Genomic DNA, 20339 nt, shown 5'->3' on the forward strand with positions numbered 1-20339 from the left:
CAGTTTTATTACATTGACTAGGATTCTCTCTTATATCCTATAATACCACTAATCATATATGTCCCAGCATATTTGTTGGTCCTGCCAAGTTGACACTAGTTGCGGTAAGCAATTAGTTACAGTAGATGAGTACAATTGATTAAATCGAGTTGGCCATTAGTCAACCATGTAGTTGGGTCCCCTATCAACTGCAACTGCAACATGGTTTCTGATTGACGTCTCAGCCGGCGCTTGTCACAAGGAGTTCCATAGTTCTAGGCTCTCAAAGGGGGGACCAGGGATACTTCTCACCTCACCTGAACTGGGCTACTGCTGGGCTGTGAGAATTCCACGACGGGAGCTTTTTCCCAAATGACCAAAACGGGTAGATAGGTAGATCCTGGAACAAAACATGACAGGGAAGACAGGCCAAGGGGGATGGGGTTTTGGAACTCGAGAATAACTATGGAGAAATACATGTCGGTTATAGGAAAACAAGGAAACACAAGAGGAAAAGAGTATTTCTATTAAAGTGAGGACGAGCACGCAACAGTTTTTGGATTCGGTAGCCGGTCTCAACACAACGCACACTCTCTTTCCTCTCAAGGACTATCATCTTTTGTAATAATCACGCGAAACTTCAATTGTCAACAAGGCTCTGCGAGTCTCGTACCAAAAGAATTCGCCCATTTTCTTCTTCTCTTCTTTTTATTATCGTCTCCCTCGCTTATACAGTATTTGTTCTGTTTTCTGTTGTCACCTTCCTCGCTCGAATCATTGATTGGCGCCAAGTAATTAAGCTGTTGGTCATTTTTCTCATCAATAACCAAACATCTTTCTTCTTCGCTGGTCGTTGAAGTCAAATCGAATCGAGTCGAATCAATCCATCTTCTTACATCACATTTTGTGGCTTGCAGGCGACTGCAGTAGATTGGGATTGTGTTGCATTGCGTTACATCTGCAGCCGAGAAAAGATACTGTTATTCTTGAAAGATCCTTGTCTTGCAAGTTCTTTCTCTCTCTTCCATCTTGTCTCTTTTGCCCGTTTTACCCGAGACTCCGATCACTTGTCAAATACAAAGAATACGACAATCGGCAACCGAATACCGCCTGGTCTTTTTGGTACTCAAGATTCGAATATCACCCACGTGCGTCTTGTACAGCTGCGACCACGATCAACTCATCACAGACCAACACCCAATAGCGTCTTGTTCCTCCCGCTCGGCTCGGCTCTTGCGTCCCAATCTTTGAAGCTATTAGTTCCAGTATCGACAATCAATCCCTGAAAGTGTCTCACTCCCCGCAACGAGCTAGCGATTCGACGAGTCCTTGTCACTTTTTCTTGATTCTCGACAGAACGTCATCTACATCCCCTGGAGGGTTTTGCATTGAGTTACTCAGATCTTGTACCCCATTTACGGATACAAGACCGGCATTTGCGCTGCAAAATCCGAGGCTTCCATTGTTATCCGCATCACCTCCGCGGACACTCCCGACGCTTTATTTAGGGTTCGGAATTTCCTGTGGAATTCTGTCTTCTTAACACCGATAAAGTTAAAAAGGTGTGTTAGAAGTGTCTCCGATAACAAGAGACATCCATCGCGTGCTCCAAACCTCAACCCCCTGCATTCCACCATTTTCGGGGTCCCTATCTTCTGTTATAGAGCCCCCCCTCCACTACAATCGGAAATATGACAGGCCTACTTTCACCTGCCGCTCTCCACCCAGCTCTTGGCAGCCCCCGAGACCGAGCTGGAGACGACAACGGCTACAGCACCATGACCCTGTCTCCTGCTTCTATTCCTTTGCCTCTGCCTTCTCCTTCTCCTCTTAAGAAGACCACCTTTGCCGATTCTTTGAACTTGACTTCAGACTTTGAACAACAATTTTCTGACCATTCTCAAGCAACGGACCCTTTAAACCCTCATCCTTCCCTAGAAGACTCCACTTCTTCCTCTGTTTCCACGTCCACTTTGTCATCTGCCCAAGCTCAAGACCTACAAAAAGATACGACTTTGTTGAGTTCATCCTCTTTGGCTGCTTCCCCTTCATCCCTCCCTCCTTCAACTTCAGATCAGACTGCTTCGTGGGCTTCTTCTCAGTATCAAGCTCATCGGTCTAATTCTGGCCCGAGGGCTTCGACGTCGGTCATCCGCCACCACAAACCCGACGCTCTGTCTCTCGCACTCCCACCCTCTTCGTCCAAGATGATTTCCACGGAAACTTCAGAGTCGGGCTCTCAGTCTCATTCACAGCCAGCTTCTGCTGCTGTTCCCGGTCTCTCCAGCATCCCCAAGAACCCCAGCTCTGCTACTCCCTCGCAGAGTTTAACTGATGCGCTTAACGACCTTGCCAAGTCTCGCTTGCCTACCGCTGGCCTAACACCCACTACTGCTCGCACTTACACTTCAGTCACCAGCAACGACACAACTACTTCTGACGCAGCAGCTACCATTCTTGCCTCAACTCTTCAGTCGCCATGCTTCTACCATCAGCGCTTCGCTGATGCTGTCGACATCAACAAGGTCCTGGAGGAGATTAAGAACGATGTTTCCATGTCCCATTCGCGTCTCGTTGCGACTGCAACTGGTGTTCGCGAAGTCTCTAAGCAGCTTCAGCGTCGTCCCATCAAGCGCGCTGTCCGCAACATCATGATTGTCACAAAGGCACGCGACAATCAATTGGTTTATCTCACCCGTGAGCTTGCTGGCTGGCTCCTGCGAACCCCACGCTACAGCTCCGACCTCGGCGTTAACGTATACGTTGATGCTAAGCTCCGTAATTCGCGACGTTTCGATGCATCTGGCCTGCTTGCCGAGAACCCTCGCTTCCAGCACATGCTCAAGTACTGGACACCCGATCTGTGCTGGAGCCAGCCTGAAAAGTTTGACCTCGTCTTGACTCTCGGTGGTGATGGCACTGTCCTCTTCACATCGTGGCTCTTCCAGCGAATCGTCCCTCCTGTGCTCTCATTCAGTCTCGGCAGTCTCGGCTTCATGACGACATTTGAATTTGAGAAGTACAAGGAGCACCTCAACAGAGTCATGGGTGATGACGGTATGAAGATCAACCTTCGTATGCGATTCACCTGTACTGTCCATCGTAACAACCGTGGCGCTGGAGCTCTCGACGCGCCCAAGCTCGAGGAGCCTGAGCAATTCGAGGTTCTGAATGAGCTCGTCATCGATCGTGGCCCTTCTCCCTATGTTTCTAACCTCGAGTTGTATGGCGATGACGAGCTTCTTACTGTTGTGCAAGCTGATGGTTGTATTTTCTCTACTCCAACTGGTTCTACAGCATACTCCTTGTCAGCTGGTGGTGCCCTTGTCCACCCTGATATCCCTGCCATCCTTCTCACCCCCATTTGTCCTCACACTCTCTCCTTTAGACCTATGGTCCTCTCCGATACCATGGCCCTTCGTGTCGTTGTTCCTCGCAACTCACGAGCCACTGCCTACTGTGCTTTCGATGGTAAGGGCCGTCTGGAGCTGCGACAAGGAGATTGTGTCACCATCACTGCCTCTCAGTACCCCTTCCCTACTGTAACCCGCACCGACACCGAGTGGTTTGACAGTGTCAGCCGCACTCTCCGCTGGAACGTCCGCGCTTCTGCTCAGAAGCCCTTTGACGCTGAAGTTGGTGAAGATGGCAAGGACGATGATGAGATCGGCTGGGATATCGACACCGATAGCGCATGCTACGCTAGCGAGGATGGGAGTGTCAGTGCCAGTCCCATCCGTCGACAAATGAGCCTCCTGGGTCTATGATGCGGAGTGCCACCATATACAAGAGAAGAACAAATGATTAAGGCAAGGTGTTGGCGGCGTTTGGCTTTTTTGCACCACCATTTAATTGGAATACAAACATTTGATAGATCAGGCCCCGATTGTTGATTAAAGGAGGACCAGTCAAGGATAATTCAAGCATGATGGCGAGCAGGTACTTAGACATCTAGATTCAGAAGACATATCGTCTTGTCTATGCAATATACACAATGCATGACTACAATTGCTTCACATGATGACCAGGGATAATCATCTCAGACCCGCTCGTAGGTGATTTATTTATTTTATATCCTAAACTTATGTATCCTAAGCTTGGCCTCTTTCTTCTTTAAGAAGTCAAGGCTTGCGAATTGAACCGTATCCTTAAACCGAGTTATTGATCAATTGAATCGATCATATTCAAGCCGCTACCACTGACCAGGTGGTCTTGCTGCTGTTAAAAGGATATCTGTTATGTTGATACATAGAAGGCAGTCGCGAATGTAGGTGCAAAGCCTTAGCCTTTGAGACCGTATTGAAGCCCTTTTGCAAGCCGTTGCAAACCGTTGACCGTGTTAACCCTATGTAAGCTGTAGGCGTACGACTAATGTGTCTAGTAGAAAATTTCAGGAAATTGAGGACATTTTTAGCATTTGCTATAGCCTGTCACAATGGCTTGGATTGTTAAAGAGCAACAGCCTATTGACCAGGTTGAGACTGTTGATCATCTTGACTATACCCTCTACAAGCCTGACCCTAACACCATTATCCAGCCACTGTCTACAAAGGTTGGTAGTTGGATAAGGATGAAGAAAGCGTATGCTATTGTTATAGGTTTTGCAGAGCTTTTATTCTGATATAGAGTTCTGTTGAAATCTTGTTTAAAAGCATGGCCTTGTGACCTTGATATTGTCTGACTATTGAAACCTACTGATATGAGCATCTGGTTTCTTCTTGAAATGATGAAATGACTCATCAACTCATGTATCCTAAGTTTATTTATTTTGTATATCCATCCTAAGCTTAGTTCTTAGGTTTTCTGCCACCCCCTTGCCGCTCACCAAGGGCCGTATATCACCTTGAACTAAATTTCATACCGTAGGTATAATGTCTTGGGTCAGAAGCCTCTGATATATCATTCATTCTCCTTCATTGTGTTAATCATTAACGTTGTGCCTTTTCAAAACTTGCCCCAAGTCATGGGCTACCGACTGTTGCTTTTAGACTCATACCTGCCCAACTGGCAGTGGCACTTACCTATGAGTAACTACCTACGCGTTAGGCACTTGACGTATCGTTCCAAAAAAGAAGCATGCCATGGAGTTGAGGGAAGTCGCTATCTTGAACTGCCCTTCCAGGTAGGAACAGATACCTTGTCATTCATCTTTTCCATGTTCCCCTCTTCATGTTCTTTCTCCTTCAATCATCCAGAGACAAGCTTGGAGCATACTTCTTCTTCTTCTTCTTCTTGAGAACAGCAACTATTCAGAATCCAAAAACATCTTCCAAAGTTATATCCTCAACTTATCAAGGTATTATCAGCACGTACCTCCCTGATCATCACTGACCGTTTTTCAAGGTGATTTGAAACCCGACTGAGAACTCACACAATGGGCAAAAACTCAAAGCAGTCTAAATGGGCCGATCGTATCGACGATGATGATCATACCCACCATACGGGTAGGTCAACCTTTGAGGTTGTCTATGGACCATTGCTAATCACAACACCCATAGTACCACGGGTCCCTGTTCAAGACCCGGTCCAAACTAGAGCTATTCACTGCTCTGAGTTTTTCAATGGGCTCAACAGAGAACACTTGACAGGGGAACTTTCTCAACATTCCAAGTATGCTCGTGAATCGCTCTACGTACATCTTCTTAGCTTTGACACGAACCGGTTCCCTCCACCGACCCATGCCACCTCTATTTCAACAGAGTTCAAGACATTAGCAGACACCATGCTCAGATTTGCTCATACAATGGGCACCGGCCAAGAGTGGCTTTCCTTGATGGCTTTCCAAGGCGCTTTCAGGGTTCGGTACAACGCAACTGCCTGTGCCATGAGGACCGACTGTATTCCACTCGACATTTCGATCATGATAACACGCCTCTATGCTCTTGCCACCCATTCTGAAAACCAAAGAAAGGATGATTTCTTGGGTCTTGACTACCTCTTTCATCTCGCTGCTCAAATGGAGGTCGCTTTTGACGTCAGAAGCTCGGATTGTGAACAGTACTGGACCCTAAAGTTCATTGAACTTGCGCGCAGGGCGGCCAAGGGAGCTGCCGCTTACGAGGCCAATGTCACGGTTAAATTGTATTTGTACTTTTTGGTTTCAAAGATGCCCCAAGTTCTTGGGCGGCACTAAGCTGGCGATATGAATACTGATGTTACATACGGTTTGACTCTATCACGGGTCATAGTTGCAGACAACAGTGAGCGTTTGTCGACAACATAGCTGGGGAGCAGCTGGCGGCGCTTTCTGGGAGTGGTGGACCTTGATTCTCAACTATCAAAAGATACTACATACATATCGATGACGGCAAGAATTTTAACTCTTGATAAGGCGAGTAGAGTTCTTCTTTCAGTCATTTGATAGTTATTCAGTCTACCGACCGGTTTTGTTAATGTTATTGCTTTTGCCTGCTATCGCTTTTTATATTAGTTTTGAGTCATTGATATTCTTATTGACAGTGGCTTGGAGGATGCAGCAGGCTTAATACATCCTGCCCAATGAACAGAATAACCCAGTTATTTCATCACATCTGAGGCCTTCTCTTAGACTGTTTTGTTTTCCATGTCTTTGGCAAGCTAGGTCCTAGGTTTTCTGCCATCTCCTTGAGTCAACCGTAGCCCACTGGGTCGCAAGTAAAAATAGCATACAAATTCAAGCTGAGAGCAACCCCCCCTTCACCGTTATCCCATTTATTTAAAATTTTACCGCTTACAGGATATGGAGCATATGAGAGGGAACAAAAAGCACAAGACAGCTGCTTCAAGTTGATGAGTGACAAGAGCCTTGTTCATCCGAACTCCACTCCGGAAGGTAACACAAAGTTTAGCATACAAGGTTCAGCCTAGGAGAGCGATAAGCTTGAAGTCAGTAACTTCCATCTCTTATCCTTCTCGCGGCTAACTTTTCTCATAGCGTGAGTATCAGCAGGTCGTGATTGGTGAGTCATACAGATGGACAAAATCTGTGCAAAATGTAACATTAACTAGATTAATAGAAAGGTTAAAGATATCCCTTAATAAGGGAAATTCCTTCGATTATATATATTAAATCCTTTAATTCACTTATCTATGCCTATCTTAGGCATCTACTGCTTATCTAAGCGATTGTCCGTTATTTAGATAAACTGGTTACTATTTACTAGCAACAACCTAACACTCCCTCTCAAGCCTAAATTCATCAACTTCGTGATTCACAGGCTTCATCGTTCATAATCCTCTGTTATTATCAATTGTGATTCACAGTCGATTTAACTTAGTGCTTTTCATAGTGTTTTCGTTAATTCATTGATTAAAATCCCGCGGCAGCTATATAGTCGAAGAGGGATATATATCAACGACATGCGCAAAAGGGGATATGCGTTAATAATCGAGTCATAAAGATACGGGGAAATGCCTCCTTTGATAGGCAAATCGGGCAGATAATACTCACTTAAGTACAGTCATCATGAGTTATTCAAGGGACTCATAGTACTTTAGCCTTAATAGGGGCTTCGTTAGGCCATCGGCCAGTTTATCATCGCTTAGCACGCGTTCAACGCTAATCACACTATCGGTAATAGCTTCTCTCGCAAATTGATAGTAAACACGAATATGCTTCGTTTTATTGTAGAATTCTGGATTATAGGCGAGCCTCACTGCGCTCTCGTTATCGCAGTATATCTTAGTCGGCGTGGAAAGCAGCTCTTCAATCTCTTCGAGGAATAATCTAATCCAGATAGCTTTACTCACGGCTTATAATACCGCATAATACTTAGCTTCAGCTGTAGACTTAGCCACAGTAGGTTGCCTCTTGCTTAACCAGGAGATCAGGCCTCCGTTTATAATGAACACATAGGCGCTAATAGAGCGTAAGGTATCAGGGTCAGCGGCGTAGTCAGAATTACAATATCAGTATAGGCCGTAGGCATTTCCGTACTTCGCTTGATTCTCTTCAGAGCTTCTCGTATAGCTGATCTGGAGTAAAGATTGCAAGCAAAAATATCTTAACATCCGCTTAGCGCTTAAGAGCTGCTCTTTAGTAAGACTTAAGAGGAATCTTACCTATAACCCATTAGCAAAGGCAAGGTTAGGTCAGGTCTATATAACTAGGTAGTTAATCTTTCCGATAATATATGCATGTATATACTTTAGGCCTGCTAAAGCAAAAGAAGTCTTCTCTAGGAATGCCTTACTATAGGCGCCTTGCTCTATCGGCATGCTTATACCATTGCGATTATATATGCTAAATTCCTCTAAAATGCTGCAGGAATAAGCTTCCTAGTTAATTAATATACTATTAGGGATCTTATGGATTGCAATGCCAAGGAAATACTATAGGAACCTAAGTTTCTTAATATTAAGATCTCTGCTTAAGGCTTTATAGAAAGATTTAATAGTTATATTATTAGGTATACTTATAAGTAAGTTATTAATATAGGAGAGGGTAATAATCTTTCTAGCCTAGTTAATATATATTACAGTATTAGACTTTACCTGCTTTATATTAGCCTTACTAATAACCTTATATAGCTTCTTCTATCACTGCCAGTCTAATTGCTTAAGGCTATAAATCACCTGCTTAAGGCAGATTATACTATCCTCTCTATAGTTATACTTAGCTATATAATAAGAGTATTAGCTATTATTTAGGAAATTATTTAATAGCTCGAAGTTATATATAAAGATCTCCTCGTTAAATTCCCCTTTAAGATAGGCTATAATAATATTAGACTATATAATCTTCCTTTAGTATTATACTAAATAGGCTAGGATTACCCTCCAAGAGGATACTTAGGCTATAGAGGTAAAGGTTTCTATATAGTTAATGCCCTTATACTTCTTAAAGCTGCAGGCTATAATCCTTCCCTTGCAGTAGGTAATCTTACCTTATTTATTTCGCTTATATTTAAGTACCTATTTAATAGTAATAAATCTCTTTCCTGGCGAAAATACTACTTATAGAATAAACTAAATATACCTGCTATTAAATAGTAACTTAATCTCAGTATAGCAGCTATCTCTCTATTAATTGGTATTATCTTAGGCGAGTATAGCTTATATATTAGCGGGATCTGGCTTTCGTTAAGTAGTTATTACTGCAGGTTAAGCCTTAAAGTTATTAGTAACTCTGAATTGCTCTAGTAAATGCTCTAGGAGGATAAGTTCTTAGTATATTATAATTATCAGGGAGAGATATCTTCTTGTAGAAGATAATATAGCCTATAACTACTACTTTCTTAATCTTAGGATTATAGACTTTATATATATAGTTACTATAATATCCTGCAAGGATTCTAAGCTAGCCTCTTAGGGCAGCCTTCTTTAACTTTACTCTCTTCTCTAGTTTAATATTTATAAATACCTTATAACTAAGGGTTCAGAGGTATAAGATATCTAGTTTATTCTTACCTCCTCTATAATTATTATAGAGTACTTAGTATAGAGTCTTCTAGTTTAATACCTCAGGAGCTATATGTTATAACTACAGCGGTTATATTATATATACCTTATATTTTCCTCTAACTAATGCTAAGCTTACCTATACCAGAGTAAGCCTTACCAGTTTACTTATACATATATAAGACCTACCCTATAGCTTACCTCTTATATTATAAGCCTTTTCCTAAGGCTTACTACTATATAAGTAAACCCTTATATATATATATATATATATTTCTTTAGTATTAAATAGAACCTAGCTTATTAGCTATTAATAAAATATCTTAGAGGAAGAGTTTAAGAGTTCTTAACCGCCGTTAATCTATACTTCCTTAGGAGCTTCTCCATTCATTTATAATCTCTAACTATTAATAGACTTCATTAGGAATGCAGTTGCTAATGCTCTACTACGGAGGAGTTATACCTTCTTCTATCTCAATCAGTTATATATAGCCAGCATTATAATTTTAAATCCTTCGGGAATCACCAGTATAAACTTGCATAAGTCAATATATATTCTATAGAGGGATTTAATAGCTTATTAGCAATCATCTTTCAGGGTATATTATATACTCTTCGCTAGCTTGCAGAGGTTATATATAGCTTTAACCGGTTATATAGGGGTAATACCTCCAGTTATAGCTTTCAAGGTCTTATTAATGGCTTTATAGTTACTGTAAACTAGTCTTCTATGCCATAACATTATATTTTAAATCTCTTTACTCGTCAGCATCACTTGTTTCTCAGGTCGATGTAAGATAACCCCCACCCCCCCTCAACAACAACTTGCAGTTAAAGTCCCCGGGATTTAACCTCAATTGTTATAAGAACATTGCCTTGAGGGTTGCATATGTTATTTCTCTCGAGATAGCCTCCTGCTAGATAGAGTTTCTCGCCGCTGAAGACGTTCAGAGGGAAATGTTATACTAAAACGGTGTGTTAAAGAGAGACTGTGTTAGTTAACTTCCCGTTATGAAGGGTGAGGAAGGCGGTCCCCACCGCGGTTAGGTATATAACCACTCCGCCTGTCACAATAGGGATAGATTCCTCAAGATTGCACTAGTTGCCTTCGCGATACCATTTCTCGTGGTTAATAATATGTAAATTACTCCTAGAATCCCAGAGCCAGCGGTCTTTATTGCCATCAAATTTTACATTAATAGAATATATTAATATTATCATTAAGCGTACTGGCGGGCAATCTTAGGAACCTCTCTCATTATCGCCAAAAGCTTCTTCGTTTAGAAGGGCATTACATACAGCCGGCTCTTCTGTTTAAGCGGCTTACAAGCCTCCACAAGCTCTTTCTCGCACACATTAACTATATCTTCTTAATCCTTACATCTGGCCACCTTCTAGGCACAGAATCAATCATATACAGCGACAATAGCATCAACGGAATCTCCTATATTGCATGCAAAAAAGAAGTTGTCTTTTCCGTTGTTTTTCAAGGCATCTAGGGCAGAGAATGCAGCATAAGAGTAATTATTATTACTCCCTCTATTGCCGGCTTCCCCTTAGAGCTTCGGGCAGTTCCTTTTAATATGACCCTTCTGATAACATTCATAACAGGTAACTTCTAAAAGGTCTCTCTTAGGTCATTAGCCTCGTTAACCTTGTTAGTTGCAGTTAGAGTTCTGATTTCCCTGGTTTCCTTGCTGACATAGCTAAGCAGGTTATATATTGCTTAATTCCGCACTAAGGGATATATTCGTCTTAGCATCCTTTGGCTTCAAGTTATTGCTGCTGCTCTTTCCACGTTAAACACATTGGGACTCGTCAACCAGGTCATTCTAAAGACCTTCTATTGTAAAGTTAGCTCCTCCGAGGCGTTAAGAAAATCCAATGCAGCCAATCCAGTCAGGGAATACGATCTCAACACTCAAGATAAATATCTCTCTCTCGATCTCATCAGGCATAGCTCCCTCTGCATCTCAGTATCATCAAACAATCATTCGGAACTCATCAACATGCTTCACCGTGTCGCTGGTGTTCTTCAGTTTCTTCGCAATAATCTCAGCCCAAATGTTAGATTAATATTAAACTGCAGCGCCATTAAATCTGGCATATAGTTCCTTCCAAGCTTTAGGTTCTTCATATTGGCAATATCTTTAACTTCATCTTAAGTCAAGCCATTATTCCGTGCATTCACTCTTTCATATTCCTTCTGGATATATACTAACTATTCAAGAATAAAGATATCTTCAGGCTTCTTCGGGGTAACTTCAATAGCCTTTCCCTTGCCATCTTCATCCATAGGTTCACTTCCAGACATAGTGAGGGACAGTTACAGCCACCGGGCTTATAACCTATCAGCAGGTCATAATTAGTGAGTTATACAGATCGACAAAATCGGGGCAAAATGTAATATTGACTAGATTAATGGAAAGGTTAAAGATATCCTTCAATAAGGGAAATTTCTTTAATTTACTTATCTATGCCTATCTCAGGTATTTACTGCTTATTCAAGCGATTATCCGTTATTTGGACAAACAGGTTGCTATTTGCTAGCGACAGCCTAACAGTGAGGTCACTCTACCCTAGACCTTTTTATCAACAACAAGGAAGCCAAACAAATCCATTGGTATTACAGTGCTTGTTGTACAGTCTCAAACGCACGTTTGATCCATTGAAGAGATTTTGTTTGCTAATATCAAAGCCATGGGTACTTTTAATGGAAGGTGGTATAAGAGATCCACCTTGAACTATTGTGCGAACATCTGCTATGTTGGATGTCTAGGCAATGAACGACTCTGCAATAAATCATCGCAACTTTTCATCTGTTGTTCGAACCCCGGACCATGTTTTCTTTGGTCTGCCGTTCGTCCTTCACCTGAAATCAAGCTTATGCATCCGGATACTACCTATGCAAGATGTAATACGCGGCCAAGGTAGCATGCGTATCGATCATGATCCACCCGTAACATTGCAAGGACTGCTGTCAAAAAAGGCTAGTAGATCCCAGTTATTCCCCTTTGGGGCTAAGACCCATATGATCTCCAGCACGACCAGGAAACCAAGGCAGGGCAGAAAAAAACTCAGTTCGCAGAAAGGCCAAGTCTGCTAAGCCAAGCCAAAACCGCATACGAAATATCAGATATGACAGCTTGAAAGGAGCAATATACCCTGGCAGAACCACCGCAATAGTGGCGCTGCGGGTTCCTGCGGCAGCGAGGATGCTGCAGTAGTAGATTTGAGTTCGTGCACTTGCGACAATTATGAGAGACACCAAATGTATCATGCAAGAAGACACGCATTTGTGTCTGATTACTGGCAGAGGGACAGGAGGCTCTTACCGTAGCGTGCGCGAAACGCATGTTATGTGCTTTTTTTGTCTCTCGGTGTCGTTGGCCGTTCCCGCTCGCGTGGCCCGGGCCAGATCCGCGTGGTTCAACGGCGAGATTTTAGGACCTGTCTAGGCCGAGCTAGGTTAACTGACTGGGAACAGGGTTCTGCATGGCTTGCATATTGAGCCTGTTCCGGTGGGGTTGACGTGAGGGATGAAGAATGGAGACCATGCAATGCTTTTGTTGTGCTGTTAGCTGATTCGGCTTGACGATTCCGACTAGTGGGCAGCAGAAAAAACGGCCTCCCAAGTCTTAGTGTATAAAAACAAGTAGTCTAAGAACTATAGTCTAAGCAGCATAAAGTGACCTACTTATTTCATCTCTTATGCTTTTAGCAGGTAATCTTTCTGATACCCTGAGGTCTGGATAGGTAGGTAGTAAGCACAAAGCAAGGGAGCAAAGGGGATTCAAGCGATGATGAGAATTCTGGCTAAGGATTCGTGCGAAACTGTAACTAGATTAGCGATGCCCAGACTCTGATTTTTCTGACCTTTTGAGAATAGTTGCTTAAAAGGATTTTTGGAAACTGTCCTTTGTGGTATCTCTCGGCATGCGCAGACATATGTGAGCGATCATGCAAGATGGATGGATATGCAGCTGCCGGCCGGCACAGGGATTAGCCCAACTCTACGGATAAACTGTTGGTCAGATCCTGAGATTCCATCAATGTGGCATGTCCTTGTCGTCGGGACGGGGCCCCGGTTAGCAGGTGACAGAAAAGTTGGCCTCCCGATTGTTAGAGTACAATAATAAGTAGTCTAAGAAGTATTGCCTAGCTAGGTAGCATAAAGTGACCTACTAATTCTGTCTCGTATTCTTACAGTGGCCGCCTTTTCTATTACCCTGAGGTCTGCACAGACGATAGCCGTTTCCAAGATCCAGCACATGGATGACTTCTGCTCTGAGTTGCAGGCATGCCGTGGCCAGTCAAATCATTGACACCACCAATAAGACCTGAATGAATGGACGCAACGCCAGGTCGCACAAAGTCAGCCCTCGCAGTGTTGGTAACATTCCTGCAGCCTGCCGTAGGTTGTTGATGAGATGGTTTCCTCAATATGACCACAAACCTGATACAGCACAACATCAAGTGAGATATCAGTCATAATCAGATTTCATAACCCAATGAGGTGCATCACCATGGTCAAAAATCCTTGGTTCTGGCTGTAATTTGTGATAGATCGACTAGAATGACCCCGACAACGCGGTATGCCAAGTCGTGGTTTGCAGAACAGACAACACCTCGATCCTTTCGATTTGGCTCACTACGTAAGAGGTATTCAGAGCTCCAGGTTCAATAATTTGCACGTACTTCTCTTTTCGGCCGTGGCTTGAGGCAGTTTCATACACGTATGAAAATAAGATTGTCTGTATGAGCCTTTCGTGCTCGAGTCTCACAACAGGAAGTGGCGAGCCTCTTGATGTATCCGACAAGAGGCCCATGACCTAGAGAGCACGTCAGTATTGCAGGTCAACACCGGTTTTGAACCCAGCATAACAGCGGTCTGTCTCGCAGGAACACAGATACATTTCTGAGGCATTGTCAAGAGCACCAGTGCACTGGCCCTGTTATCAAAGGATCAAAGGATCAACGGCAAGGGCTGGTAAAGGGACTAATTAGTTATGATGGATGCTCGGATAAGAGATGCCTTCTTGCCACTTATGATTTGACCATCTCATCATTTTGTTAAACCCAAAACTGGAAATCAGATGAGACATCAAGCAGTTTCTTCAAACAGATGCGCTTGCAACCTGCCCCTCTGAGCGACTCAGGCTCGTATGACCAAGAGAAAGCAAGGGAGGTTCTTATTAGTGAACCCTAATGTTATTAGCGGGGTAGACACGACTCGGGACCGATCCTTACAGTCTTTTGATTGATGGGATTGAGTCCTGAAAAAGCTTAGCAGAGACATTGTTCAAGGCAAATTTTGTGATAACTGATGAGAATTTTCTCAGAAAAAGCCATCGCTAGGTAATATGATTTTCTTCGAGGCGAAAAGTCCATGTAACCCGAAAACAATCGGGCAATTACTATTGTTGTAAGGAGAAGTAAAACTACTATTGAATGGATTTTTCTGTTGGCCATGAATAAGCTGTGTTTCCTTTGATTGCAGAGTCTGGAGCGACGTTAGGGACGATGCTAATAATACATACCTTGGCACATATCAGTCGGTATCATGTGACCGTACTCATGTCAGTCAGTTTTGCCTCTGGGAGGTCATTACGTCGATAGATGCAAGCCTCGACATCAAGCGTAACTGAAGACCAGGGCATGAGGAGCTAGATGTAATGGACCCTCTGACTTGGTCAAGGGTAGGCCGACAGGGGTCTCTAATCCGAGGACGAACAGTTGCACGGCCATAACAGGCGGGGAAACCCATGCAGCAATGACCAATGAACAGCCATGCAAGAGACAAAAGAAGCAATATGCTACCCACATCCTGGTGTCCTGAACAATAAGGACAAGGGCTTGTTAAAAGGTCACATCCCCCAAAAGATTTCCCACAGCACTTCGCACAGATTTCCCCGGAACAGTAAAAAGCATCGTGTCTACTGCTTTCGAACCCATTTAAACCTGTAGCGAGAGACTTTCTGAGAAACAGATGGAGAAGAAACCCTGCTAGCTCACTTGCGATCCTGGAACGCTTGCTGTATTTTCCTGGAGAAGCATTGTATCAGATTTTGTTCGAGTGCCAACGACAATACTGGGAGTCGTTAAAAGAAAACCGTTGAAGGGGAGGAGTTCGAGATTCGGACATGGTATTTGGGCATGATATTCGCGAAATCTGACTCCTTGTTTGTCTTCCGGTACTTGATAAAGCTCGTTCGATGCACAGGCCGAAAACATGCCCGTGCATATTCATGGTGTCGGTAAGAGTGCCGGTCGGAGATTTGCCCTGCCTTGTAGTAACAGCTAGCCAGCATAAAGAGAACAAACCCGGAAAGTTACACCTAGGCTGCTGAGCAGTAGGTGATTGTGATGGCAAGCTAAAGGTTTGTTTGTAATAGGAGAGCTCCGAGTCCCACGTTGAGCCCTGTGGATACAATTGGCTCTGCACTTTACGCTTCTCTCATCATGCAAGGACTCTTCAGCGGTGATCCAGTCGGAAAATCCCATGATAGTTATAAAGAACCGAAGCCGGAAGTTGTTAAGAGTTTGTGCATTCATAGTTGGGAACTTCCTCGGCTACGGCGCCATCATTCAATAAAACCACTATGGCAATAGTTGTCCAGGGAGCAAAGGATTCAAGGGTCCTGATGTAACACATGACGCCCTTGGCAACCAGTTTACAGCTACTCGTAAGCAGAGGGGGGCCGACCTGCCAAACTATTCATTACTTACTCATATATGAGATTCAATGGTTCCCGTCGTATCATGTGCCAGAGTAAAGTCCCGGAATATATGTAATCTTCCCAACCATACTTGGCTGATACATGTCCAGCTCAACAGGTAGCTCGTCATTATCGGATCGATACCGTTATCTTGGCTATAAACCATTAAAGTGTATGTGGGATGAATGCGATGCTCATTTATGCCATCTCAACAAGTTATGGTTTATAGAACATGTTACTTACGATTATGGAATGCTGGCTACATTGTTTTGCTAGCCTGAAGATTTGAAAGAATATGGATAAGTCTAGGATCATGGTTGTAAGTGATGACAGGCGCGCTAAGCCAAATCCAACTTACCATAAGAAGAGGGAAGAGAAAGCAAGCACCCACCCTTAGTTCGAACTAGGGCTGTTGCGGGATACCCGGGAGAAAACAAGCCCAACGTCTGGTCTTTCGGGGAGAGATCAAGGGCAAGGTTCTCCCTGCAGTAATGAGTGGTGCCTTTGGTTAACTCTGCCCGGCAGTAGTGTGGCTATTCCGTAACATGTCCTTGGCATCTCAAGAGCATAATAGGCTCGGCGTTCTTTTGGACAAAGGATATTCGAAAAAGGTGGTGACATCAGGAAGTGCCAATGATTTATTGTGTGAATAAAACGAGTCGGCTGGGGGCCGCAAAGGAGGTTCGAGTCAAACATGGGAGTTCCAAGAGGGGCTTGATTTCTTTCTTTGAGGGTCGCCATGTATTATCCCGTTGCCCATAAGTATGTACTTGAAATGCACCCTTTATCGAGTCACACTCGACTCAACTAGGAGAACAAGTCTGGAGCATTTGAAGTTGCATGGGGTGTCGCTATCCGCAGGAACTTGGGTAAACACTTCCATCTCTGGTAAACGTCCGTGGCGTCCTCGTTTCTCTTCAGTGATTTAAAAAAGCAAGTCCAGTAGCATCCGGGGTGTATTTTGGTGATTATCCAGGTATTGCTGGGTATAACAGACGAGTTGAATAGCTTGTACGGTTTGCGGAAGTTGAAGGGAGCTAGCACTGGAGCCTGGGCAGTTTGTGTCCATCCAAGCAGGGAGAGGGAAGGGACCCGGCGGGAGTGAAGGGAGTGTGGGGCGTTAGCTATGGGTGTGCTGGGTACTGAGCTAGCAAGTGCCTAGGGCGTTGCTATCCCTGCCCCTTCCTCCCCACAATAGCCACAGACGTTACGCAGTATTGCCCTCCAACGTTGAAGTGGGCATTCCCTGTTAAGCGTTGGATATTTTAGCTTATAAGTCTCCCTTTGTCCCAGACTGTCTCTCATGATGATATTGGAAGAAAACAAGAGTCTTCTTGTTTGAAACCTACTAAGATTACAGCATTCCAAGGAATTCCACTCTGTTTGTTTTCTTTTTTTTGTCCTTTCGAAATCTCTACAGGCAGTTGCATCGTAACGGCAACAGCAGTTGGAAAGTTGAGGGACGGTTTGTTCTCAGTGGTTCCTTCCTTGTGCAACCCAAACACCAAACTCAGGTTCCTTCTTTCGACATACACTCGCTCCGTTGCACCTGCCGTGCAACTTCTCTCGCTTTTTACGGTCTACACCACTGTCTTTACATCTCGCACAGCATCATTTTGGTGCCCTTCTGTTGCTTGCAGCTTGCAGTATCAGCATCGATATTGCCTGCTACAACGGCAGAAGCACAGCTTCATAGTGGTGAAGCTTCACAGTGTCACAGACATTACAGCACGCAACAACAAGCAGAGCAAGGGAGGCAAGCGCACTATATCGCGATACCAACCTCGGAAATTCACTGGCACTCTCAAAACATAGTCAACCTTTTCCCTCACCCGAGTAACAAAGCACTCCTCCCATAACCGATTTGTCCTAAGATTTCACGTCGCATCTGCTCTTGTGGCCATGAACTATTCCGGCCCTCACTTATCTCTCCTCATCACTGTTTGATACAGTCAGTCACACCTGAATCAGAACCGAACTCACGGCACTATTAGGCTCTGATTCCAGTCCGAGCTGTCTTGCTTGGATCTCACAAAATACCAATTTCCACTGCCAGTTTCCCTGATTCACCTCGAGAGTCATTTTCGCGTACCTCTTGCATTTCCCTTTCCTCCATTCAGAGTTCTTTATCGCATTGAACCAGTATGTAACAATCAATACTTTCCCTCTCGTGCACCTCCAAGCACGAGGTAGCCCTTGGTTCCTATTCCAATTCGCTAACAACCCTCGACCCAGGCACCCTGCGCAACATCGACTTCACTTACTCACAACCAAGGTTCAAGATGGCCAATGGTTTTGGGAGCCTCGAGCGCTTCTTCGCGAAGAAGAAGACTCCAGCTGCATTGGACAATCATATCCAGCCAATCCAACCCGCTTCCGTCCAGCCGGCTTCTGCCCCTCCCACTATACCTCAGTTTCCTTCGCCTTCCTTCATCCGCCCAAAAACTAGCCGCATGGCTGCGCGAGAAGAGTTAAGGAAACAGCCTGCGAGCCGGGTTTCTTCTTTCCCAGGCTCTTATTCTCCTCATCAAATGGACTTCACCAACACTCAAAGTCCCACATGCCGGTCGGATTCTCTCCAGTCGCAATACTCTCCTTTAAAGACTTCTTTCATACCTATACAAGCAGATTCCCTCTCAGACAATTTCGACGTTTACCAATTCCCTCGGCCGCCGACCAGTCAAGGGGGGACTTCTGTCTCATCGTCTACTCGCGACCCAAAATCATCTATGGAAGCCCCCAGCGAGCGCAGCCTGACGTATCGATCTCCTAGGAAGCGAGCAGCAGGCACCCCGCGGCTTGAGACACCCCCTTCATCAGATTTGGAAGACGAGGCTACCTCAAGCCCTCAATACTTTCGCGACAAGGAACTTCCAGCACTGCCTCAGCAGAATCCTCCAACCCCAGACTCTTCTCCAGAGCTTCGTCCCCTTCATATCGCGCAATTGACAGCATCAAAGTCGATCGATGTTCTCAACAAGGCTGTCTGCAGAGACATCTGTCGCCATGTTGCCGAAACATTGGAACAGCGACGAGCACAGAAGGCTGCAAGCCTGACCAGCCAGGATCCTTACATCAACAGGCTCTCCATCAGCAGTTCTACGCTCCGAGAACCAGACTTCAATGAGTTCTTTGAACTAAGTGACGATGACATTGCTGAATTGGCTCCCGAAGATACAGCGAATGTCGAGGCACCCATTCCCACTGCCGCACATTCTACTCCTGGTTCCAATCGTTCTTCTTTGCTAGTATTGACTCCTGTCCTTCACGCCAGCAAGCCCGCCGTTGCCGGCGCTTTCGAGGCAGCCAGAATTGCTGCACGCTACGATTTCGACTTCGTTTACGTTGTCAACTTGTGGACTGAACAGTCTCAATGCCAATCTGATGTTTCCACCAACTTGGGTTCTCCAGGATCGAAGTTCAAGCCCTTGGCCGGTCGTCTTCTCGCTTCCTATGGAATGGAAAATGTCAACGCGCCTGTGCAGATCTCGACTGCGAGCCATAGAAAGATTCTCAAGACCCCTGGGTGGATAGAGTACAGGCCCCAAAACTTCCGACATGATGAGTTTGCAAGAGGTTATGCTCATGCATTTTACGCTGGCCAAGAGTCAGGAAACGGCTCGGTCACCTCGAGAAACTCAACCTCTTCATCCGCTTCAGTACAGCCCTCGAACCCCAGCCGCGGAATCGTCTTTGCGGCGTACCGTGCGCCACGAGCTGACGGGAGTCTGGCCTGCACCAAGTATGATCTTTCCAACCTGCACAAGGATGCAGAGGCACTTGTTGAGATGCTTGTTGATATCAATGTGACAAGCCAGCTACGCGCGCCCCGATCACCGTTTAGTCAATCTGAGGACACAGGCCCGATGCCAACGCGAAGGTTTGGTATTTGTGAAACCAACAACAGCACATATCCTCAGCAAATCTTTTTACAATGAGACACGTTTTCATGATACTACTACTTCTTTTGTTATTCATACGACAAGCCATGCTTAGTAACTGTACGACACTGAACCTTCTTTTCTTGTTTGCACTCGAGATATCTCAATGGGCGGTCAGCAGTTGTTTTTTATTATATATTACGATGATGAACAGGCGCCACGGTTTCTTTTGCTATAATGCATGTATGTCGGTTCGACAGGTTCAAAGAACACGATGATGGAACTCAAAGATGGGCACGCTATCACACCTCGTATGAGGGATAACGATAGTTTGGCACATATCCGCCGCTAATGGGAAATGGTTGGATGAAAAAGGAAAAAG

The 20339-nt window shown here is 44.5% G+C and overlaps 2 protein-coding genes across 2 annotated transcripts; both read left to right on the forward strand.

Moving 5' to 3' along the window:
* Window positions 1-1670: 1670 nt before the first annotated feature.
* On the forward strand, window positions 1671-6112 carry EDB82DRAFT_422178 (ATP-NAD kinase-like domain-containing protein; the record flags this gene model as incomplete). The annotated part of the gene is made up of 3 exons (XM_025729011.2): window positions 1671-3698; window positions 3854-3918; window positions 5428-6112. The coding sequence occupies 3 exons, from the start codon at window positions 1671-1673 to the stop codon at window positions 6110-6112; spliced, it is 2778 nt and encodes a 925-aa protein (XP_025588569.2).
* An 11966-nt stretch (window positions 6113-18078) lies between these two features.
* EDB82DRAFT_84484 (uncharacterized protein) lies at window positions 18079-20160 on the forward strand. Its single transcript, XM_025728988.2, has 2 exons — window positions 18079-18218; window positions 18312-20160. Exon 2 carries the CDS (start codon window positions 18359-18361, stop codon window positions 20012-20014), a length of 1656 nt encoding a protein of 551 aa, XP_025588567.1. The 5' UTR covers window positions 18079-18218; window positions 18312-18358; the 3' UTR covers window positions 20015-20160.
* The last annotated feature ends 179 nt before the right edge of the window (window positions 20161-20339 follow it).

This window comes from Fusarium venenatum (assembly GCF_020744135.1).
Source record: "Fusarium venenatum strain MPI-CAGE-CH-0201 chromosome Unknown EDB82scaffold_1, whole genome shotgun sequence".
Taxonomy (NCBI): Eukaryota; Fungi; Ascomycota; class Sordariomycetes; order Hypocreales; family Nectriaceae; genus Fusarium; species Fusarium venenatum.